Source organism: Heptranchias perlo, chromosome 1 (assembly GCF_035084215.1).
Source record: "Heptranchias perlo isolate sHepPer1 chromosome 1, sHepPer1.hap1, whole genome shotgun sequence".
Classification (NCBI taxonomy): domain Eukaryota; kingdom Metazoa; phylum Chordata; class Chondrichthyes; order Hexanchiformes; family Hexanchidae; genus Heptranchias; species Heptranchias perlo.
Genome location: NC_090325.1, coordinates 193647792 through 193672446, shown reverse-complemented (window position 1 = coordinate 193672446; position 24655 = coordinate 193647792). Strand labels below are relative to the sequence as shown.

Below are 24655 nucleotides of genomic sequence, written 5' to 3'. Positions count from 1 at the left end.
GCTCGGAGGGAGAGAGAGAGGGCGGGGCTCGGGGGGGGGGGGGGAGAGAGAGAGGGGGCGGGGCTCCGAGGGAAAGTGGGCGGGGCTCCGAGGGAAAGGGGGCGGGGGCTGGGAGGCTTCTCTCGCGCCCCCTTCGCCTGTCCCTCCCTCTTTTTCTTTTCCAAAAAAAAACAAAAACAAGGGGGCCCGCGCGTCACGCCGGCGCGCGAGGGGGGCGGGGCGCATGCGCGCAGGCCGGCCGGGCCCGGCCGGCGCCACGTGACCCGGGCTGCTTCAATCGGCGGTGCGCTCGAGGCGGACTCAGACACAAGATGGCGGCGGTGGAGTCGGTGAGTGACATTACCTCACACACATCACACAGAGGGAGACATTACACACACACACCGCACACTGAAGGAGGGAGGGGGGGGGGAAGAGAGAGAGAGGACAAAATAAAATAACCGTCACCGCCCGGGGAGACGAGAGCACTCGATACCCACTTCTATATAAGATCCACACACACACACACTCTCTCTCACACATACCGAGAGGGGGCGGGCGCTAGGCCCGGGGGGGTGCTGCTGCTGCTGCAGTAGTAGTAGTAGTAGTAGTTGTAGTAGTAGCAGCAGCATGGCGCTCCTCTGTGACTGGAAATAAGAGGCCTCAAGCGCTGACCGTGCCGAAAAGGTGCTATTAATTAAAATGCTAAACCTCTTTCTCTTCCCCCCCCCACCTCCCCGCGAGAGACCGAGAAGGAGGTTGTTTCTCTTTTCCCCCCCACCCGGTTCAATGCTGCTCTCTCTCCATCACCGGCTGCCACCTCGCTGGCCGTGTGGGTGATTCACCTCCCTCCTCGCATGGCCCATTACTTTTCCAGCGTTGGGACACCCTGCGCTGAGGGGTGAAATGTTCTTTAGTGGTCTTCCTTCGTTTTTGTTTTTAAAAAAAAAAGAAAGAAGGCAGCGTTAACAGACTATAGTTGTTCCCAATTCGACCCCTGTTGTTTGTCATTGTTTTCTTTTAAAAAATTTGTCAGTTTTGTTTATTGGTGTTGGTTAAAATCGTGCCCTGGGCATTTACCGAATCGCTTGTACTTAAAAATAAAGTCAATAAATTCATAGGGAGAACAATTTTTTTTTTTCTGAATGAAGTTGACATTGAGAATTTAAGGACTATGATGTAACTGAGATAAAAATCTCAATTTTAGTTCAGTGACTGTACTCCTAAAAGGGCTGTTCCACAATTTGCACCTGTGGTTCTTCCCTGTATGTTGATTTTTTTTTTACCCAATTACTGCGAGCTGAAATCGGAGATGGGCACTTTCTCACATCGGAAGTCAAAATTGGGGATAATATTCCTTTCAGCCCTCCTGTGCATCTCGTAACAGCCAGTTAGTGTAATATTGGCAGCTAATTGGGCAACTATCCAGAGTAACAGATGGTTCATAGGTTACAGCACGGAAGGAGGCCATTCGGCCAATCGAGTCCGCACTGGCTCTATGCAAGAGCAATCCAGCTAGACCTAGTTCCCCGCCCCATCCCCATAGCCCTGCAAAGTTTTGCCTTTCAAATACTTATCCAGTTCCCTTTTGACGGCCATGATTGAATCTGCTTCCACCATCCCCTTGGGCAGTGCATTCCAGATCATAACCACTTGCTGTGTGTAAAAAAAAAAGTTTTTCATCATCATCTTTGGTTCTTTTGCCAACCGTTCACCGCTATTCTTTGCTTCCTGTCACTTAGCCAATTCCGTACCCATGTTGCTACTACCCCCTTTATTCCATGGGCCACAATCTTGATGATAAGCCTACCATGCGCACTTTATCACACGCCTTTTGAAAGTCCATGTGCACCACGTCAACTGCATTGCCCTCATCTACCCTCTCTGTTACCTCATCAAAAAACACTATCAGGTTAATTAAACACGATTTTCCTTTAATAAATCAGTGCTGGCTTTCCCTAATCAATCCACACTCGTCCAAGTGACTGTTAATTCTGTCCCAGATTATCGTTTCTAAAAGTTTTCCCACCACTGAGGTTAAACTGATTGGCCAATGGTTGCTGGGTTTATCCTTAGGGTAATAAAGCTGTGTGTATTTGAATGTATGCAGCATAATGTTAATATAGCAACAAGGTTTTACTTCTGGCTGTGCATAAACTATTCAACAACTTTCTCTCCTTCAGCAAATTTGCCTTATAATTCATAGCGGGGCGGGCAACTGAATTATGTTGCGGTTGCTGCGTGGAGGAAAAATTGCTGAAAGGAGCAGAGCCTGAGGGTGCAGCGCCTGTACAAAATACTCCCTTATCCTTTAAAACGTATCTGCTACCATTTTTAATATGTTAATTTTACTAAGATATTTATAACTTGGGGTTCTGTCAGTTTGAATCTGGGATGGTGGGGAAAGTACAATAATTGGTATCAAGATCCCTTGCCGGGGAGAGGAAAGATTAACCGATATGTTGACTGTTGATATCCATCCAGTGACCCCTGGTGGAACTGAATGTGTGTTAACAAGGGCTGAGGACAGGAACAGCTTTAGTACAATTGAATGGTCTGCTGGTTCTTGCTTTCTGGGCTTACGCATGATGAATGGTCACTTGGCTGAGGTATTTTAGGTTGCTGATATCTATGGAACTGTATCTCAACATGAATCACCACCTTCCAGAAAGCAGATTGGGGGAAAATTTGGGAAATTATGTAATTGAACTTCCCTATATGGAGATGAACGACAAAGTGTACAGAACCATTTCAGTTCTAAATACAATTTCATTCAGCTGTGAGCCATGCAACACATATTGATATTTCTGTGACTTCATACACTGTATCCCTACTGTACCCCCCTTCTCCCCCACTCACAATCTAGGATCAAGTACTTTGTTTCTAAATGCCTAATTTGCTGTTTGTATTTTTGAGAAATAATTTGAAAGTGAATGATTGAAATTGAGCAGGTTCAATTGAGATAGTACTTTCAAGTTTTATTTTGCTTTTATTGACTTTAAAACCAGTACATGTGAGGCAAAAATATCATATTCCCGCACCAATACAGTGAGGGTGGCTGAACATTCTGTTATGCCCAACAGGTGGTGGGCGGGGTGTGAGTAAAAGAGAGGGGGGAGTAATCCAATTAGTGAGACTATAGTCGTATTACAGTAACATTCAAACATGAAATGGGTGGGAAAAGACAATCTGGTTCAGCAAGCCTGCCCCATCCTAAAATGGTGCAGTCTTGTTTGGTGCCAATCTGTGCCCTATAGTCATGCAAATTCCCAGAAACAGCCAAGGGCCAATTTAGGGGGGAAAAAACTCTGGGAAATTCCTTTCCAACCCCCTAAGGCAATTAAAAGTAATCCTGCGGTAACTTGACTCTCTCTATTTCCAGCCATTCTGCAACCTATCTTATAACTTGGTGTCCTCTTGTCTCAGGAACTTGTCCAGTTCCTCTTGAAGGACTGTAAGAAATCCATACTCACTGCACATTTGGTAATCTGCTCCAGAGAGCAATGACTCTCTGTGGACAGAAATACTTCCTAGTTTATCACCTAACTGTAAGTATTTTATAATTATGCCCTTTTAATTTTCCCATCCCTTTACATCTCAAATAACCTATCCAACTGGACAGAATCTAACCTTTTCATAATTTTAAAATCCTTAATTGTTTCTTCTAAGCCCACTTTTTTTTAAATAAAGGCCCGGACACCAGGAGCATGTCTTGATAGCTAAGAGCCATGAGACTGTTTATCAATGTCAGCTTGCCTCAGTATTCTCGCCAATGTCGGGTCATGGATTCTAACTCCACTCCAAGGACTTGAGTGCAAAATTTTGCCTGACACTTTAGTGCAACACCAAGCTGCTTCATTGTCTAAGGTGCCATCATTCAGATGAGACATACAACGGAGGCCCTGTCTGCTTGTTCATTGGATGTATTTTTAAAAAATCCTGTGGCACTATTTGAAGAAGAGCAGCGAGTTTTTCTGATATCCTGGCCAATATTCATCCCTCCACCAATACCACCAAAAAAGGCTAACTGGTCACTTATCTCATTTGCTGTTTGTTGGATCTCGTTGTGTCAATTTGCTGCTGCATGCAAAACAACTAATTCATCAGCTATGAAATGTCCTGAGGGCACAAAATATGAAAATATAACCTGATTTTTGTGCACTAATTTAAAGTTGCTCTACTTACCATGGACTACCTTTTTGAAGATACTATGTAATTTCTGATAAAATTCCCAATTACACACTAAGTGACAAAGAAAAAGCCCGTTTTATACTTTTGTTACACTTATGATGAGGTTGTTCAGTCCTATTGGAGCCTAGATCTCTTGCTTTACTGTTAATGATGCTCGTGGCTTTCACTGTTTGTGAACAATATGCTCATGAGCTAATTAACCATTAACTTTTGTATTATTTTACTGTGCATGGATCTGCTTGGAGCTCCATTCTATTTTCTTTAAATGCACGGTTACTCAACATTGTTTAAATGTAAATGCTGTTGCTTAGTGTACATAAACAGGAATCATATCAAGCACCTATTAGATAAGTAAAAAGTTGGTCCAAATTGGAAAGTTTTAAATAAATTGTATAGGCGTTTCATAAATGTGAATTTGACATTGTTCAACATTTCTGATTATTTCTAGCAGAAATGTGCATATCATAGTACGGCACAGCACAGAAGGAGGCCATTCGGCGCTTCGTGCCCGTGCCGGCTCTTTGAAAGAGCTATCCAATTAGTCCCACTCCCCTCCTCTTTCCCCATAGCCCTGTAAATTTTTTCCCTTCAAGTATTTATCCAATTCCCTTTTGAAAGTTACTATTGAATCTCTTTCCACCACCCTTTCAGGCAATGCATTTCAGATCATAAGTCACGGCTTAAAAAAAATGTTTCTTCATGTTGCCTGTAGTTCTTTTGCCAATCACTGTCAATCTGTGTCCTCTGGTTACTGACCCTTCTGCAGAAGCTTGCATATGTGCAATTTAAATTTTGATTTGGTGTAGTGGTGACCAACCCATAGCTTGCAAGCCACCAAGTTTGTTGGTGTGGGTTTCTCCCAGATTGCTCAAATAGCCCGTAGTTTTGCTTCGTCTTTCTGATTTGATGAAAACTCCTGTTTTGATAAATGCTGAATTGTGCCGGCGTTTGAAACATCTGTGTATTGAATTGTCTCATGGATTGAGCACCTTTCCCTCTGCCATTTTTCTTCCTGCCCCCGCCCTCAAAGTGTCTATCTGCTAACAGTATTCCAGTAGTGTGACCAGCTTACTCCCCACGCGGAAAAGTCGAGGAGCGTTGAAGTCTGTCCCCCATATTGGATCGGGGCAAGGGGGCAAGTTTGTTTATTTTCCGATGGCTGAACCATTAGTCTATATTAAGTCCTGCACAATTCGTTCCCTCCGCTCTGCACCAGGTTGTTCCCTGCAGGTCATTTCTATCAGGAGTTGCTGACTCTTAATCCCTTCTTTTCCCCCTAGCCCGGGGGCACAAAGCCAAATGTAAAGTTCCAGTGGCTGTTCAACTGAGATCAGGGAACTCATCATCCACCAGGGATTAAACCTGAGACCATCAGGCATGTATGGCTTAGCACCACACTTAGATGTACCTTTACTTGCCGTACCATCCAGACAACTTTGTGTGGGTTTTTTTAAATGTTAATCCTGGCATAGACATTAGTGAAAGTGTGTTACAACCACTGTTTCCAAATGCTATGCAAACGAATAGATGCTGCTTTTAAAAGAGAAAAAAAAAATCCATAATTGTATCTCCCTTTGGGACACAATTCTGTTAGGAGCTCTGCAGCACCTCGCACAAATGTGTGAACCTAGATGCTGAGAGTCAGTGGACTATTCGTCTGTGGATCCTGATCCTGTCCTCACTCGATGTCCACACAGGTGCACTTTCTAGCAAAAGTTACTAGGTAACAGTTTGAGGAGCAATAAGTATTAAGTTTGCTGTTGTGCCCTACCAGTGTTCAGTACATTATTTGCCATTTGCTGCAGTGTAACCCACACTCAACACTGATTATTACATGTGTGTGTTTTTTAAATTTCTGGCCATAATCTTTTTCTCTGCAGGAAACCACTACACAGCCCCAGTCTTCAGAAGAGGAAGGTAAAACTGAGGCAGCAAGTCAAGAAATAGTGAAACCTGAACACTACATAAAGCATCCGCTACAAAATAGGTAAAGCAACAATTCTCAGCATTGTGGTGGTTCGTGTCGTTGACTTATTTAAAAAGAGTCACTATAGCCACAAACCATTTGTTAGTATGTTTATGTAATTAAATATGCTTTTATTTAGTTGCTCTAATGTGGAAGAACGCTACTGCGTCATTGTCTTTCATTGTTTTCAAAGGGGCAACATCTTCGTGAAAAAGTGCTGGGAAACATTTTCTTCTCCCAAATACAATGTCATAAATTGCATCCTAGTCAGTTTGTGACCAATTATGAATGGCTCTTCCTTCCCAAACACACACTTTGCCAAATGTTTTTTTGATGATGGTCTCCTTTTGAATCTGGTGTACACACATTTTAAAATGTTTCCATTTTTAAAAGTAATGACTTCATGGGTGTTTATAAGACGGAATACATCCAGGGCACAGCCATACAGTAATTGCATTAATATGATTTATGTGGGCATTAATATGATTTATGTGGCCATCCATAAAACTGATGTGCCCTGTTTGACCCTGAACTGAGCTTCAAACCTATATTCCATCCAACACCAAGACTGCCAATTTCCAACATATTTTAAATGGGATAGTGGATCCGCTAAAATATTGGAGAGGGGAATTTCAGATGAACACACTCGTACGCCTAGTTCCCTCTGTTATTGCAGGACCTGAGACTACTGTTGTGATGCTCTCAATCGCAGTACCAGTGCTGATTGCGAAAGTTCAAAATTATGACCATTCTTAGAGTTTACACATTTTAAAATTAATATCTATTTCAGTTATATGCATTACTTTGCACGTCTTGGGTAGAAAGAGAACTAGCAGAAGAGCAGTTTAGCGCCCATTAGACACCTGTGAATAGTTTTGGAGTGGTTTTGATAATGACTGCGAAAAGTTCCATGCACCAGACTTTGTGACTGTTAGTGAGTATACCAATAGGGAGATGGTGGTGGAGATTGTAGCGTTAAGAAATTTTCTCCCACTCCTGCTCTGACCTCTGGCATCTCAACGTAGAACTGAGGGAGTGCTACATTGTTGGAGGTAATGGCTTTTGGATGAGACATTAAACCAAGGTTCCTGCTCAGTGGACCGAAAAGATCCCATGACACTATTCAAAGTAGATCAGGGAGTTCTTTTGGTGTCCTGATCAACGTTCCTCCCTCAACCAACACCAGCAACAGATTATTTGGCGGTTCGCTGTTTATGGGACAAAATTGGCTGCCATGTTTGCCTACATAATAACAATTACAGCATTTCAAAAGTAATCCATTGATTGTAAAGCACTTTGGGACGTCCTGACGAAGTGATACGGTGGTATACAAATGCATATTTATCCTTCTGTGAAACTTGCAGTGCTGCTATGTTACATACATCTTTTATTGTGATTTACATAATCTCAACCTGTTCCAGAACCCCCCGCAGAACTACTCGATGCAAATTGTTTTTTGAAACTTGTACTATTCAAAATATAATGAACTTTATCTGAAATAAAATGCATGTTGGAAGCAGTCAAAATGCATCTTATCCAAGACTGAGAAATTCTATCTGCTCCCAAGTCCAGAATGAATTGCTTTCCAAGATGAGAAGGATAGTTGCAACAACAGTGTATTTATGTTTATTTCTCTGGTGCTTTATTATGCACTTTTTTTCCTTTGAAAATTATTTGCTTGTAGTTTGTGGCCTTTTTTGTGGATTTTTTTTTTGTTCAAGTTAAGGGAGGTTAGTTCTAGGAAATAAAATATTTTTCACTTTGTGCATCAGGTTAGATGCTCTCACAGCAACGTGCCCTCAACCCTGACCTCGGAAGAGCATCATTTATTGTACTGTTGTTGGAATTTTTCCCATTTTCAACATGTATCTTGTTGCCTCTGAGCGAGCTTATCTATTGGTACTAGATTAGGGCTTTTTCCAGTGAGAACGTGTTTGAGGCTGCCCTAATTCCTTTTATGGAGGAACCTTTCAGCCGACAGATAGAAATCAACTTCAATCCCAATGCTTTAGAATGGATTTTATCCCAGATCCTAAAAGTAAGAGGTCAGTCAGTGTTTGTCCCACTGCACCCAGGCTCACACTGCACCCCAATTTTGTTTATAGGTTTTGAAAGTTTTCAGGAACGGTTCTTTATTGTGTATGCACTCTTAGATATTAATCTTCTATAATTTCTCTTATAGATGGGCACTTTGGTTCTTCAAAAATGATAAGAACAAAACTTGGCAAGCAAATCTGCGCCTGATATCCAAATTTGATACAGTGGAAGACTTTTGGGCGTAAGTAAAAACATGAAATTATTAACTGAAAAGTACTTTTTTATGAGGTGGGGAAGGGGACTCTCCCCTCTAGATTTCCCCATGTCTTGCAGCCTGCCTTGACTAAGAAGCCAGACAGGTGATCAGGTTTTGGATCTCCGCTAATGATCTGCAGCTGACCTCTGAGGTGCACAAGGGCAGCATGAAGTGACTGATTTCCCTCGCTCTCTTGCCAGCTGTCTTCCTCCACTGCACAGCATTTTTGAGATTGGAAAGGGGTTGAGGTTTTTTAATCAAGTCAGGTGTAAAGAGCTTGCATTTCCATTGCTGATCAGTAAAATTGTGCTTTTTATGAGCGTGGCTTTTGGTCTTACAGTTTTACCTTTTTATTTTGCTATTAGAAGTTGCTGATCTTTGGCAGTTATTTTCCTTTTTTATGCTGAATTGAATTTCACTTAATTTGGAAGGCAGAAATCTCAAGAAGACTTTCTAAAACGCTAATACTGATTTTGATGCGGCCATTTTAGAAGCATTTCTAGAATAAATGAAAATGGAGCTAAATAGGAAATTCATAATTTTGCATATGTCTGTTGAGATTGTCTTTTTTGTTTTAGGTTGTGTACATGAATGTTGAGTAAATCACACTGCTTATTCAATTCTAAATTGTTGAAAATGTGTTATGTAGTTGTCTGAAAACTCCAACAGGTCACTGATTGGATTTTCTTTTAAAAGACAGTATGTACTGAATTACATAATTCAGTATTCAAGTAGAATATTTACTTGAATATAATTTACTGATACTATGTATGAAGTCTATTACAAATGCAACTTTATATGCACATACGTAAATGTTTTTAACAGTACTGCAACCTCCTTACAATGCCACTAAATAGACCTGATGTGGAGATGCCGGTGATGGACTGGGGTTGACAATTGTAAACAATTTTACAACACCAAGTTATAGTCCAACAAATTTATTTTAAATTCCACAAGCTTTCGGAGGCTTCCTCCTTCCTCAGGTGAACGGTGTGGAAATTAAATTTTTGAATCCTTCGCATTTGAAAATCACAGAACAATGCCTGGTGATTACTGCCCGTTGCCAAGGCAATCACAGTGAGCAGACAGAAAGGTGTCACCTAAAAGGCCACCGAATATACAAACCCCCCAAAAAAAAGAGAGAGAGAAGGAAGACAGTCAATGACCCGTTATATTAAAAACAGATAACATTTGTTTGCTGGTGGGGTTACGTGTAGTGTGACATGAACCCAAGATCCCGGGTGAGGCCGTCCTCATGGGTGCGGAACTTGGCGCTCAATTTCTGCTCGACGATTTTGCATTGTCGTGTGTCTCGAAGGCCGCCTTGGAGTATGCTTACCCGAAGGTCGGTGGCTGAATGTCCATGACTGCTGAAGTGTTCCCCGACAGGGAGAGAACCCTCCTGTTTGGCGATTGTTGCGCGGTGTCCGTTCATCCGTTGTCGCAGCGTCTGCATGGTCTCGCCAATGTACCATGCTCTGGGGCATCCTTTCCTGCAACGTATGAGGTAGACAACGTTGGCCGAGTCACAGGAGTATGAACCGTGCACCTGGTGGGTGGTGTCCTCTCGTGTGATGGTGGTATCTGTGTCGATGATCTGGCATGTCTTGCAGAGGTTACCGTGGCAGGGTTGTGTGGTGTGGACGCTGTTCTCCTGAAAGCTGGGTAATTTGCTGCGAACGATGGTCTGTTTGAGGTTGGGTGGCTGTTTAAAGGCGAGTAGTGGAGGTGTGGGGATGGCCATAGCGAGGTGTTCGTCATCATTGATGACATGTTGAAGGCTGCGGAGAACATGGCGTAGTTTCTCCGCTCCGGGGAAGTACTGGACGACGAAGGGTACTCTGTTGGTTGCGTCCCATGTTAATCTTCTGAGGAGGTCTACCCGATTTTTCGCTGTGGCCCGTCGGAACTGTCGATCGATGAGTCGGGCATCATACCCCGTTCTTACTAGGGCGTCTTTCAGCGTTTGTAGGTGTCCATCGCGTTCCTCCTCGTCTGAGCAGACCCTGTGTATTCGCAGGGCCTGTCCATAGGGGATGGCCTCTTTGATGTGGTTAGGGTGGAAGCTGGAAAAGTGGAGCATCGTGAGGTTGTCCGTGGGCTTGCGGTAGAGTGAGGTGCTGAGGTGCCCGTCTTTGATGGAGATTCGTGTGTCCAAGAAAGAAACTGATTCTGAGGAGTAGTCCATGGTGAGCTTGATGGTGGGATGGAACTTGTTGATGTTATCGTGTAGTCTCTTTAGTGATTCCTCACCGTGGGTCCATAGAAAGAAAATGTCGTCGATGTATCTGGTGTATAGTGTTGGTTGGAGGTCCTGTGCAGTGAAGAAGTCCTGCTCGAACTTGTGCATGAAAATGTACACAACGCAACGCCATCAAAGCTCTCAAGACCAACTGCAACATCGTCATCAAACCAGCGGACAAAGGAGGAGCCATCGTCATACAGAACAGAACGGACTATTGCAAAGAAGCATACCGACAACTGGACAACCAGGAACACTACAGACGGTTACCCACAGACCCGACCAAAGAACACACCCATCAGCTCAACAAACTGATCAAGACCTTCGATCCAGACCTTCAAAACATCCTACGCACTCTCATCCCACGTACTCCCCGCGTGGGAGACTTCTACTGCCTCCCAAAGATACACAAAGCCAACACACCCGGACGTCCTATCGTATCAAGCAACGGAACCCTGTGTGAGAACCTCTCTGGACACATTGAGGGCATCCTGAAACCCATCGTGCAGGGAACCTCCAGCTTCTGTCGCGACACTACAGACTTTCTACAAAAACTCAGTACCCACGGACCTGTTGAATCAGGAACACTTCTCACCACGATGGACGTCTCGGCACTCTACACCAGTATCCCCCACGATGACTGCATCGCTGCGACAGCATCAATACTCAACACCAACAACAGCCAATCTCCAGACGCCATCCTACAACTCATCCGCTTCATCCTGGATCACAATGTCCTCACCATCAATAACCAGTTCTTTACCCAAACACACGGAACAGCCATGGGGACCAAATTCGCACCCCAATACGCCAACATTTTCATGCACAAGTTCGAGCAGGACTTCTTCACTGCACAGGACCTCCAACCAACACTATACACCAGATACATCGACGACATTTTCTTTCTATGGACCCACAGTGAGGAATCACTAAAGAGACTACACGATAACATCAACAAGTTCCATCCCACCATCAAGCTCACCATGGACTACTCCTCAGAATCAGTTTCTTTCTTGGACACACGAATCTCCATCAAAGACGGGCACCTCAGCACCTCACTCTACCGCAAGCCCACAGACAACCTCACAATGCTCCACTTTTCCAGCTTCCACCCTAACCACGTCAAAGAGGCCATCCCCTATGGACAGGCCCTGCGAATACACAGGGTCTGCTCAGACGAGGAGGAACGCGATGGACACCTACAGACGCTGAAAGACGCCCTAGTAAGAACGGGATATGATGCTCGACTCATCGATCGACAGTTCCGACGGGCCACAGCGAAAAATCGGGTAGACCTCCTCAGAAGACTAACATGGGACACAACCAACAGAGTACCCTTCGTCGTCCAGTACTTCCCCGGAGCGGAGAAACTACGCCATGTTCTCCGCAGCCTTCAACGTGTCATCAATGATGACGAACACCTCGCTATGGCCATCCCCACACCTCCACTACTCGCCTTTAAACAGCCACCCAACCTCAATCAGACCATCGTTCGCAGCAAATTACCCAGCTTTCAGGAGAACAGCGTCCACGACACCACACAACCCTGCCACGGTAACCTCTGCAAGACATGCCAGATCATCGACACAGATACCACCATCACACGAGAGGACACCACCCACCAGGTGCACGGTTCATACTCCTGTGACTCGGCCAACGTTGTCTACCTCATACGTTGCAGGAAAGGATGCCCCAGAGCATGGTACATTGGCGAGACCATGCAGACGCTGCGACAACGGATGAACGGACACCGCGCAACAATCGCCAAACAGGAGGGTTCTCTCCCTGTCGGGGAACACTTCAGCAGTCATGGACATTCAGCCACCGACCTTCGGGTAAGCATACTCCAAGGCGGCCTTCGAGACACACGACAACGCAAAATCGTCGAGCAGAAATTGATAGCCAAGTTCCGCACCCATGAAGACGGCCTCAACCGGGATCTTGGGTTCATGTTACACTACACGTAACCCCCCAGCGAACAAATGTTATCTGTTTTTAATATAACGGGTCATTGACTGTCCGGGTCCTGCTCCTACTTCGTGTGTTCTTTAGTTTTGTGGTTGGGATCAGATCAGCCATGATCTTATTGAATGGCGGAGCAGGCTCGAGGGGCCGATTGGCCTACTCCTGCTCCTATTTCTTATGTTCCTTCTCTCTCTCTCTCTCTCTCTCTCTCTCTCTCACTCTCTTTCTCTCTCTTTTTTGGGGGGTTTGTATATTCGGTGGTCTTTTAGGTGACACCTTTCTGTCTGCTCACTGTGATTGCCTTGGCAACGGGCAGTAATCACCAGGCATTGTTCTGTGATTTTCAAATGCGAAGGATTCGAAAATTTCATTTCCACACCGTTCACCTGAGGAAGGAGGAAGCCTCCGAAAGCTTGTGGAATTTAAAATAAATTTGTTGGACTATAACTTGGTGTTGTAAAATTGTTTACAACTAAATAGACCAGTCGTTTTATACTTTATTTTAAAAATTGGACTGTGGGTAGAATTGCAGCTTCACATTGAAGAGAAAATTATTTTTGGACACACAAGCTAATTGGAGAGTTGCAGTAATGCCATACTTCAATTGTTCAGTCGCCACAAACAACAGGTTGTAGCTCGTCATCCCACATGGAAAATCTTGTCTGTTTTCAGCTTCCTCAGTAACTGTTGTGTTATATAAATGGCTGCACCCTCTTCTTCATCAACAGCAGATCAACCAAACCAGAAAGTACTTTATTTGTTATTTATAATTGCTTTCAAATCTTTTCCTTCCTGTGGTTCAGTGAGGAACTGTAATCCATTTGTTCAAACTGCTCAGATTTGAAGTTCAGTATTAGTCTGTGCAGTTCTTGTGCCAGTTTTCATTGACACCATCTGGGGTCATGGGTTGCAGTATTGCTCCTGTTGACCTCTTCACACGTGTATAGGCTGGTCCTTGCAGAAGTCTGACTGAGATTTGCATTGAGTACGTGGATCTTTTCCAGTTTCTGACCCTAACGCTGCCTATCTATGTCTCACCATTGTAGGACTTCTTAGATAGTGAATCCAGGTCCCAGCTCAGTCGGGCTCCACGTGACCGGCTCATTGGTTGCAAGGTGACCCTGGACTGTTTTGGAGTATGGATGTGCACAAGAGTGAGGGAGTATGGACTGATAGTACGATCATGGTCCATTTTATCATCAAAAGGAGCAGGGTTTGTTCCCCAGCCCTTTTCATCAACACCTTGTAGATGTGGTATTCATGTCATTGAATTCCATAGATCAGTCAACCCCAGCAACTTGCAGAAAGTGCACTTTGTTTTGTTTGTTTACCCATTGCATACTAGTAGTTTATAAATATGTTGGAAAATGCAACCTTTTGTGCTTCAGTCTGTCTCCATTTGGATTTTAATTTATTTCCGAATAAGTCTACTCTTAATTCAAAGTTCCTTTAATTCAAATTGAATTATCTGCTAGTTTAGGTTTTTTGAGCAAATAAAGACCATTGTGTGGTTTTATTTAAGTTGTGTAATTCAAGCTACTATTCAATTTTTTTTGAGCAGAAATTAACTTTGAATTAACGAGAGTAGACTGTACCCTCTCTGGGTTCTGAGCTTCAGTTTCTTTCAGTTACATTAATAGCTCTCATCTTGGCTTTGAAGATTAGTCAACTATACGTGTTCTTCATAGACTCCCTATCTTTTTTGGCATGCGGATTTACCAGTTCTCAGGCTGTTATTTTTATTGCCTCAAGTTGCATCCAATATTCATTTGTCTTGAATTTCAAAATCACAGTGTCAAAATTTTATCTGCCGCTTTGCATTTTTCCCACTGAAAGGAAATATGACTTTGTGTGAACAAGACACAGCCTTTTATGTAGATGCAGTGAAAAACTTTTGTCAATCTGGATAGTATTTCTTTTGAAGATGAGGTTTTATGAAATCCTATTACTGAGGATTAACAAATTAAATAGTTTAGTAGATCACCTTGTATTATCCCTTGGTAGGGCAGGATTTATCAGAAAAGTTAGAAGTCACTTTTATTTTTGGATGTTTGTTATGCGAGGGACCCCATCAGCATGCTTGAGTCTCCAAACCAAGGTACTGAAAAATCTATGTAAGCAGAATTTTCCATTTACCTGGTGCTGGATAGCGTTCCCTAGTTTACCTAACGCCAAAGAATTTGTGATGTTTGGCAAGTGCAAAAGCTTTAAGGACCCCTAAATGTGCAGAGGTGTGCTGCTTGAATTTAACTAAAAACCGCACAGCTGATCAGTACAGAAAGAGCACCGATGAGCTTCCTGCTGCACCACAATGTCCCAGTGCTTAGCCCATTGTTTGAGATGACAAATGGAGCACACAAGTTCCCTCCGAGTCTGGCAGCAATACGTGATCTGCGAAAAGAACCCTTGCAATTCTTCTAAATATTTGGAGTAGACACTCTGGGATTGTTCTTACTGATGACATTGAATAGAATGGGTCACAGTGGGCAACTTTGCACTCTTTCAAGGGTGCATGGATCTTGGAACTGAAGTAAATTTCCCAGATAAAATCCAAGATTCAGCAATGTACTCACATAGTTTCCACCATGTTCATGAAGGCTGTGAACTGGTCTAGTACTTAATGGGCTTCCTTAAGGCCTTTTATCTGCACAACATACACTGGCAGCTTTTTCAACCTCCATTCAAATATGCTCCCTATCGTGGCCTGTTGAGTCAAATGTCATATCAGCTCTTTCTAGAGCGCTTTGGTTTGTTAAAAAGCACTGGACCTACCAGTTATTGGGACTAGCCCAATTCATGCATGATTAACAACAGACTTTTACCACTGGAGAAATGATTTGACATCGCTTTTGTGTAACGATTGGGGATGAATGCAGCCATTGGGGATGAATGCAGCCCACTGATCCCCCTTTATCTTCCTAACCCACCTTCTTTAATCTCATAGTATGCCTATATCATTCACCATTGTAGTAGCTGTCAATTGCTCTGAAGAGATTTTGAGTACCATTTTAAAAGCCTCAGGTTTCACTCAACAGTTTGCCTTCCATTCATGATTACCTTAACAGGGCCCTCCTTAGTGGATGGACAGCCAGAAAGCTCTGGGTTTATTTCAACTTCGGCGCAGATCTCGAGCCCGCCCCATTGGTAGTCATTCTTACTGTACAGTGGCCACTTTGGGGACAAGATGTATTTGCATCCTTGAGGCAATCCACAAGGCAGGAAGCTGAACCAGTATGCAGTTGTCCGGGCATTGAGAGAAAAACTGCAAATGTTGGAATTTTTAAATAGAAACAGAAAGTACATCGCAGGTCAGTCAACATATGTAGTCAGTAAAGATAGGATAACTTTTCGGATATAAGCCTTCTGCTACACAACATGCTTTGCAGAAAGGTTTTATACCCAAAATGTCAACCTGTCTTTTCTCTTTACAGATGCTGACTTGCTGTGTATTTTTTTTTTATTCGTTCACGGGATGTGGGCGTCGCTGGTGAGGCCAGCATTTATTGCCCATCCCTAATTGCCCTCGAGAAGGTGGTGGTGAGCCGCCTTCTTGAACCGCTGCAGTCCTGTTGAAAGCTCAGAATAAGTGCTTTGATGCCTCTGTGCTCTGAGGTGGCCTAAAATGTAGGTCCCCAGAGTACCACTGTTTTGGTGTACTATTCATATGGAAGTTGAACAAATGAGAGAGAATGCAAAATTACATGGTATATGGCTATGTAAATAGAGGATAAATCTCTTTCAAAGGTGCCTTTTTGGAACTGTTTTCTAATTTACTGCAGTTGTTTTATGTTTCTGGTGTTGCCTTAGGTCTTAGTCTTCTGTCAAATAAAGGCAAGACGAAAATGACGTCCTGTACATAGTAGAAGTAGTGAAAACTCACCTGAATGCACATGGTTTTGATTTCCTAATGTGTCTCGGTGACTTTTTCCTGTGGGATGACCACAATATCCTTTTTGTATGCTGAGATTCAACTTTTTAAAAAATGAGGAAGCTTATATATCTGTTAATTACTGCAACTTAGTTTAGGCGTGATCTTCCTTATTCTTTGAATGTAGTTAACGCCAACATGGGCAATTAGGGATGGGCAATAAATGCTGGCCTTGCCAGCCACGCCCACATCCCATGAACGAATAAAAAAAACATAGGAAGATCCCACTCTTTCTCTTGTTCTCTTCCCAACATCACAAACATGGAAATTCCATTCTCATGGGTTTAATTTCCTTGTATTTACTTGATGCCTTTACTGCATCTTTTAAGAAAGTAGCAGTGATAAGTAAACAACAGTGGTGCAAAATTCTCAAAGGAAATTGTTCCCGTGATTCTTCCCTGGTTTGGATGACAATCTGTTTGAGGGAGACTTCGCTTAAGGTGGGCAATCTAACATTCTGAGTAATGGAAGAGTAGAGTATGACTTGTTTTTGTCAGACTAAATCAAAAAACGTGCATGAACATATGGAAGCTTAGTCTTTGGGAGGGGAAAAAACTTGTACACAAGGAATTACACACACAAACCAATTCAGTCAGCGAAGTATCGGCACATGTAAGTATGTGACAAGTGCATAGAAATGACGAAAGTATCTATCCCCAATTTGGTGATCTTTACACTGGGCCATCACTGCAAAATTTTTGTTTCCTGTGTTCTGACTAATTCTTGTTTTCTTTTCTCCATCTCACAGCCTTTACAATCATATCCAACTCTGTAGTAATTTAATATCAGGCTGCGATTATTCTCTCTTCAAGGTAGGTAGCTGTTCATGCTCTAAAAGCTTGAAATTCACTATTTCCTGTTAAATTACGGCATTAACCTAAGAATGTGCTAATAAGTGAGAATGATTAAACATCAACTAGTTGATTTTACTATTGACTAATCACGTTGTCACCCATCATTCAGTTTCATAGCACATATTTGCAGCTTAATTGCAGCTCAAAAACCTCCATATTTAAAATTACTGTTGACCAGACTTCTTTTGTCGCACTGACAACTGAGGGCATCGACATAATCTCGACCAGTGCTGTCTGGGACCAAATAGTGTAGCCTCATGTAAAATATCTCCCCAGCTCCCATTGCCTTCCTAAAATGTTTATTAATTAAATGCTTTCCATTTGTTCCTATTACTGTTCATTTTGTGCTGAAGGGGAGAGAGAGATTGGTTGAATTTTAGTCAAAGCCAAATTTGATCAGGAGACTCCTCATTTGTGCTGGAATGCATTACACCCAACATTCTGCTATGGCAACTTCTGTTGGAGGTTACTTTGCTGGATAGTGATAATGGAAAGAGAAACTTCAAGAAATGAAAATCAACTCATTTAAATCTCTCTTAAATTATATTTTACATCCTTAATCACTTCTGATTATTTAATCTTTCTCTGAACTTTTGATTTAGCATGAACTGTAATGGATATCCATCTGTTATGGTCCAGACTTTCTTTCACTTAAGTTGTGTTCACAGCAAAGAGGCAGTTTCAATAAGTAGACTGAGTATCATAAAACTTGCGGTGAATGGGATAGTGAGCCACAGGACTAACAATTGCCCCTTAACCATGGTATATTGCACCAGAGACCATGTAGCATGTTCTCCAGTCTACTCCACAAGGTGTTGAAGACACTCTCAGATCATTCCATTCAGGATAAAACTGTCAGATTTATTTACAAATAAAATGATGCATAGAAGCAGTAAATCAGCAAAATGCTAGTAATACAAAACTTTAAAGGAAAGAGGGAATCAATCCATAATGGCCCTCTTCGGGTCGTGTTTCTTGCACAGTGTGTTACACGATAGGTCTTTTGGATGAAGTCTTTCAAAAGACTTCGAAATACTCAATGTTGTACGTGGGCAACATGGTGCTTAATATCATCCTACAGAGTTCAAGTATCAATTCTAGAAACTGAACTAAAGCTGTGTGTATGTGAGGGGGAGGGAAGTCTGCAGTATATTTCTACCAAAAGGCCTCAGAATAACGAGGTGTTTTCTAACGAGCAAGTTGGTTATTATCCAGGCCTTGTTGATGCTGTAAACAATGTATAATTTTAAATGTCTCTTGATGATTTAGCCATTTAGGATGTAATGCATTTGTAAGCTTGCATACTTTCTCCACAATTGGAACCATTCATATATCTGATTGGCATGGTTTGTGGAATCTAAATTAAAATGCCTATTGTCAATCAAAGGACCAATACTTTGATAAGCAACTAGAACCAAACTTTTGTATCCTGGCTAATCTACAGATCAAAAGAACCTGCCTGCTACTTGCAGATAGCTGGGCTCTGAGCGCCATTTTTGAAGTTTAATTGAGAATGACGGCTTCCATCTTTTAAAACACATTTACCCCAGTGTATCTATAGTCATCAAAATAATATAAAAGCCTCTCAAATATTAACGCCATCCAGCTCTGAAAGTTATTTTCTAGTATATTAAGATTATGCGTGCACCATTTGATTCAGAATTGTAGTAGAGAGTGTCCCAAAGGACAAAAATCAATCTGAAACTTGTAATCAACAGATATTAGCACGTTGAACCATTCTTTTGTTGCATTGGCCTAGGCCCAACCATCTTCAGCTGCTTCATCAATGACCTTCCCTCCCTCATAAGGTCAGAAGTGGGGATGTTCGCTGATGACTGCACAGCGTTCAGTTCCATTCGCAACCCCTCAGATAATGAAGCTGTCCGTGCCCACATGCATGCAGACCTGGACAACATCCAGGCTTGGGCTCATAAGTGGCAAGTAACATTCGCTCCAGACAGGTGCCAGGCAATGACCATCTCCAACAAGAGAGAGTCTAACCACCTCCCCTTGACATTCAACGGCATTACCATTGCCGAATCCCCCACAATCAACATCCTGGGGGTTACCATTGATCAGAAACTTAACTGGACCGCCACATAAATACTGTGGCTACAAGAGCAGGTCAGAGGCTGGGTATTCTGCGTCGAGTGCCTCACCTCCTGACTCCCCAAAGCCTTTCCACCATCTACAAGGCACAAGTCAGGAGTGTGATGGAATACTCTCCACTTGCCTGGATTAGTGCAGCTCCAACAACATTCAAGAAGCTCGACACCATCCAGGACAAAGCAGCCCACTTGATTGGCACCCCATCCACCACCCTAAACATTCACTCCCTTCACCACCGGCGCACCATGGCTGCAGTGTGTATCATCTACAAGATGCATTGCAGCAACTCGCCAAGGCTTTTTCGACAGCATCTCCCACTACCACCTAGAAGGACAAGGGCAGCAGGTGCATGGGAACACCACCACCTGCATGTTCCCCTCCAAGTCACACTCCATTCTGACTTGGAAATATATCGCCATTCCTTCATTGTCGCTGGGTCAAAATCCTGGAACTCCCTGCCTAACAGCACTGTGGGAATACCTTTGCCACGCGGACTGCAGCGGTTCAAAAAGCCAGCTCACCACCACCACCTCGAGCAATTAGGGATGGGCAATAAATGCTGGCCTTGCCAGCGATGCTCACTTCCGATGAATGAATAATACAAAAAAGCCCACAGCCGTATATTGATGCCAATGGCATATAAGATGGGGCTGTTCTCTATATAGAAACATAGAAAAATTTACGGCACAGAAGGAGGCCATTCGGCCTATCGTATCTGTGTCGGTAGAAAAAGAGCTACCCACCCTAATCCCACTTTCCAGCATTTGGTCCGTAACCTTGTAGGTTACAGCACTTCAAGTGCATATCCAAGTACTTTTTAAATGTGATGAGGGTTTCTGCCTCTACCGCCCTTTCAGGTAGTGAGTTTCAGACCCCCACCACCCTCCGGGTGAAAAACCTTTTCCTCAGCTCCCCCGTAATCCTTCTACCAATCATTTTACCAATCATTTTAAAGCTATGCCCCCTGGTTATTGACCTCTCTGCTAAGGGACGTAGGTCCTTCCTGTCCACTCTATCTAGGCCCTTCATTGTTTTATACACCTTAATTAAATCACCCCTCATCCTCCTCTGTTCCAAAGAAAATAACCCCAGCCTATCTAATCTTTCCTCATAGCTAAAATTCTCCAGTCCTGGCAACATCCTTGTAAATCTCCTCTGTACCCTCTCTTGTGCAATCACATCTTTCCTGTAATGTGGTGACCAGAACTGTACGCAGTACTCAAGCCGTGGCCTAACTAGTGTTTTATACAGTTCTAGCATAACCTCCCTGCTTTTATATTCTATACCTCAGCTAATAAAGGAAGTATTCCGTATGCCTTCGGCAAAAATGTAGCATTATTCTCACACCTGACATTTTTCATCGTTAAATTGTGAGCTCTCTGTTTTCTGCGTAGGATGGTATTGAACCTATGTGGGAAGATGAGAAAAACAAGCGAGGTGGGAGATGGCTGCTTACCCTTTCTAAGCAACAGAGAAAAACAGACCTGGATCGTATTTGGTTAGAAACTGTAAGTATTTTTCCCCATTTTTCTAAAATTCCTGTCCAGTTTGCTCTTTTTCCATGCACTCTCTTGTTCCCGTGCTCTCGTTCCATGTTCCCATGCCCTCCCCCCACCGTTCCCAGAAGCTTGCTGTGTGCAAATTGGCTGCTGCGTTTCCTACATTGCAACAGTGACTACACCTCAAAAGTTGTACGGTAGGAAACGCGGCAGCCAAATTGCGCACAGCAAGGTCCCACAAACAGCATTGTGATAATGACCAGATAATCTGTTTCAGTGAGGTCGGCTGAGGGATAATATTGAAATATTGGCCTGGACACCGGGGAGAACACTCCTGCTCTTCTTCAAAATAGTGCCATTGGATCTTTTACGTCCACCTGGGAGAGCAGGTGTTGGATTAATGTCTCATCCGAAAGATAATTATCTCATGGCTTTAGAGGCAGATCAAATTCATACATTTTGGTTTTCATTAATCTGTTTTGTTTTAAACGTGCAAAACTGGCATTATCACTAATTCTTTTTATCTTTTTGTCCTTTCTTTCTGTTCCCTCCCTCCCCCCAAAAAGCTGCTGTGCCTTATAGGAGAAGCATTTGATGAACATAGTGACGACGCTTGTGGAGCAGTAGTTAATGTTAGAAACAAAGGTGACAAAATAGCTATTTGGACTACTGATTGTGAAAATAGAGAATCTATCACATATATAGGGTAAGTGAACATCAAAGACACACAAACTGTTTTGCTGACCGTTGTCATTTTCTCCTCTTAACAATTTTCTCCTAAATGCCGTTCTGGAAGCAGGCTTTACGACTCAGCCTCCAAGCCAGGCAATGCGGGAGGCTGGTCTTAACAATGTGGAACAAATGATCCAAGTGAACGATAGTTAACTGCACAGCATAATCAGCATTGCTGCGAGCCTCTTTTTTTTGTTGCAAAGGATTAAGCAAGTTCCTGACATCTGAAAGGATGTTTTTATAAATAGAGATGTCTTACTGAAAAGAAAAGGGGGTGTATTTCAGAGAGGAGGTGGTCAATCCTTCTAAACTGCCTTTTGGTTTGGTCTCCAGTCTGAAGTTCGTTACTCTGCATATATATGTGCAAAGTGGGTAGAAAATACAGTAAAAGGGAGAATGAATTCACAAACCTTATTAGGGTCGTGCGTTCTGAATGGAGCTGATCTAATCTTTGAACGTTGCTGTCATATTGGGCGTCACCAATTAAAGGAGTTAGTAGTGCACTCGCTGTCGTGCATCTCAAAATGGACATAACCTGTGAGATGACTGGAGCTGAGCCTGGACACTGGAAAGCCACGTCGTGGTTCCCTTTACTGAGTCTGTACAGAAGGTCAGTGAGGATAGTCTGGTCATGTCACGAGTATGAATGCTAGATATATGAACACGTGACCGCCCCAATGCAAAGAGAGGCAAAAAAAAAGTGGTTGGAAATAAGGAGATGGCAAGGCAGGCTGGCAGGCAGTGCAGCTGGAGAACTAGAAGATTTACCTGCTATTTCCAAAGGGTCCCATAGATTTTGGAACAGTTGAAGTTAATACTATATTCTGTTAGCACACCAATAAATGTTTGTTTCTCATCTGTGGTATCACATGATTTTGTTTTTAATGTAGTCCATTTGAAAGTTTTTGCAAAACTTTACTTTGATTTCACAGAGCGGTCAACTTTGATCTTGGAATGCATTTAGTTTGTCATCTATTTGGGGAGGGTGAAATCACATGACAAACCTAGAATCACATTGTAACCACAGCCCCTAAATTTAGAAGACTGTTTATTCATTTACATGTAGACTTTTCAACTTTGCTATACCATAGGCAGGTAATTATATTTTAGTATTGTCTCAGCAATATGGGGGCTGCCATTTGCTTCGACTAGAATTGAGCTTTAGATGTTGCAGTTTGCAGCAAGTATTGTACAAAAGCTAATTTGTGACATTAAACTGGGGAGAGCTGTATGGAAAAAATCTATTTTTTTGTTGCTGAATTAATGAAACAGCTTAATGTTCTTCTTTTCATTAATCTGAGCAGTACTAGGATAGCTTAAAAATGCTGTGGTGAATGTAAACCTTCTATTTTATAGAGCACAGTGAGGTGGTGGGAGGAATTGATTTGCTATTTAATTTCATTTGGAAGCCATTTCGGTATCTGAAGACGAGTTCCAGTTTAGATAACGTTAATTATTTGTGCTTTTCTTTGTTCTGAATAGGAGAATTTACAAGGAAAGATTAGGGCTCCCTCCGAAAGTAGTGATTGGCTACCAGTCCCATACAGACACTGCCACAAAAAGTGGATCAACAACCAAGAACAGGTATGTTGTTTGAGAAGGCACCAGTTGTATGCTCATCACTAGAAGACTGGACGCGTAAAGCAATCTACACTTCAAATTAAACCAAAGCTTCTAGTAAGCAGAGTGGGACTGCATTCTAATATTACACATAAGTCTGCAAGTTTTCAGTCAGTTTTCTATCTTTGACTTTGTTCAGTATTCTGTGAAAATAACCCTTTCCCTTAAACAAAATGTTTTATGAATCCATTTGGTTCCTGAAATTTTCTGAAAGTGTTCAAAGAAAACTTGTAAAGTGAAATATTTTAAAAAGATGCAAGTTTTTTTTTAAAAAAGAATAGTTTTCCTTACACTAAATATGACACAATTTAGACATTTTTGGGTGGGGTGGGGGCTCGTATAAGCATTTAGTAATTTTGGAAGGGAAAGGGTTAAGAAGATCTTGTCCGAATGTTGTAGTACTTAGCAATTTAGTTCAGTTCTGATCTTTTTCTTTTGTACAGCAAACGGGAAGATTTGCTGTAAACCGTGCTTAATGTTGGCTGTTAGGTTTAATTTATTCATTGATTTCAAATTTTAAAAAAGCTCTAATAACAGCTTGGTTAATTTAGATCATGAGATGTAATGCGTGTTTTGGGACTGGGCATATAGTTTTTAATTGGTAGAATTCAAAATTTGTCATGTGCATTACTTAATAAATCCTGCTACATTAATACAGAATTCACAGTTTGATTTAAACTTTAACTTTGAACAAGCTTTTGCAGTTTAGTAGTGATTTTTACTTTTTGGGCAAGTGTGTGGGTTTCTCTTTAAAAAAAAGTGTATTTTGTTTTTTAAAAAATTGCAATGCAATAATTACATTCCTTGCTCGAGATGTTGAGATATATTGAAATCCTCTATATGTTTTGTATTGTTATGCTGTATTTTAAAACTTGTATCCTTAGAAGAATCTATTTTGCATTGGTTATAAAGGCTGAATTAGGAAAATGGTCCCAAATAAGCATACGTATTAAAAGTGTAAAAACAAGAACTGTGTAAATAAAACTTGTACAGTGAAATTTCTTGCATTCGGTGGCTGTGGTCTCATTTAATGTCCGATTTGTTACAACACTGACCTGGATGCCTACCGCCTAATCGAAGTATACTAGCCCTTTCCAGACCGAACAGTGCATAGCGTTCAAGTTGCTAATTAATTTAGATGTCAGTCGTGCAGTTTTGCCATCTCAACCAGCGATCCATTTAAAGTTATTCTGTGTAGGGGAAGCATTCCAACTTTGCCAATGTTTATTTCTTAACCAATGCGGAATGCCCATTGCTGGCTGTCATGACTGTAGGTT

The 24655-nt window shown here is 42.3% G+C and overlaps 1 protein-coding gene across 1 annotated transcript; it reads left to right on the top strand.

The window, feature by feature from the left end:
• Positions 1 to 225: 225 nt before the first annotated feature.
• On the top strand, positions 226 to 24376 carry eif4eb (eukaryotic translation initiation factor 4eb). Its single transcript, XM_067994502.1, has 7 exons — positions 226 to 329; positions 6051 to 6157; positions 8319 to 8414; positions 17313 to 17376; positions 20922 to 21035; positions 21593 to 21732; positions 23241 to 24376. The coding sequence occupies exons 1-7, from the start codon at positions 312 to 314 to the stop codon at positions 23353 to 23355; spliced, it is 654 nt and encodes a 217-aa protein (XP_067850603.1). The 5' UTR covers positions 226 to 311; the 3' UTR covers positions 23356 to 24376.
• The last annotated feature ends 279 nt before the right edge of the window (positions 24377 to 24655 follow it).

Coding starts and splice junctions, on each gene's coding strand:
- eif4eb (XM_067994502.1), top strand. Junction 8,415..17,312: donor ACAGTGGAAGACTTTTGGGC/GTAAGTAAAAAC, acceptor TCCATCTCACAG/CCTTTACAATCATATCCAAC. Junction 21,036..21,592: donor ATCGTATTTGGTTAGAAACT/GTAAGTATTTTT, acceptor CCCCCCAAAAAG/CTGCTGTGCCTTATAGGAGA.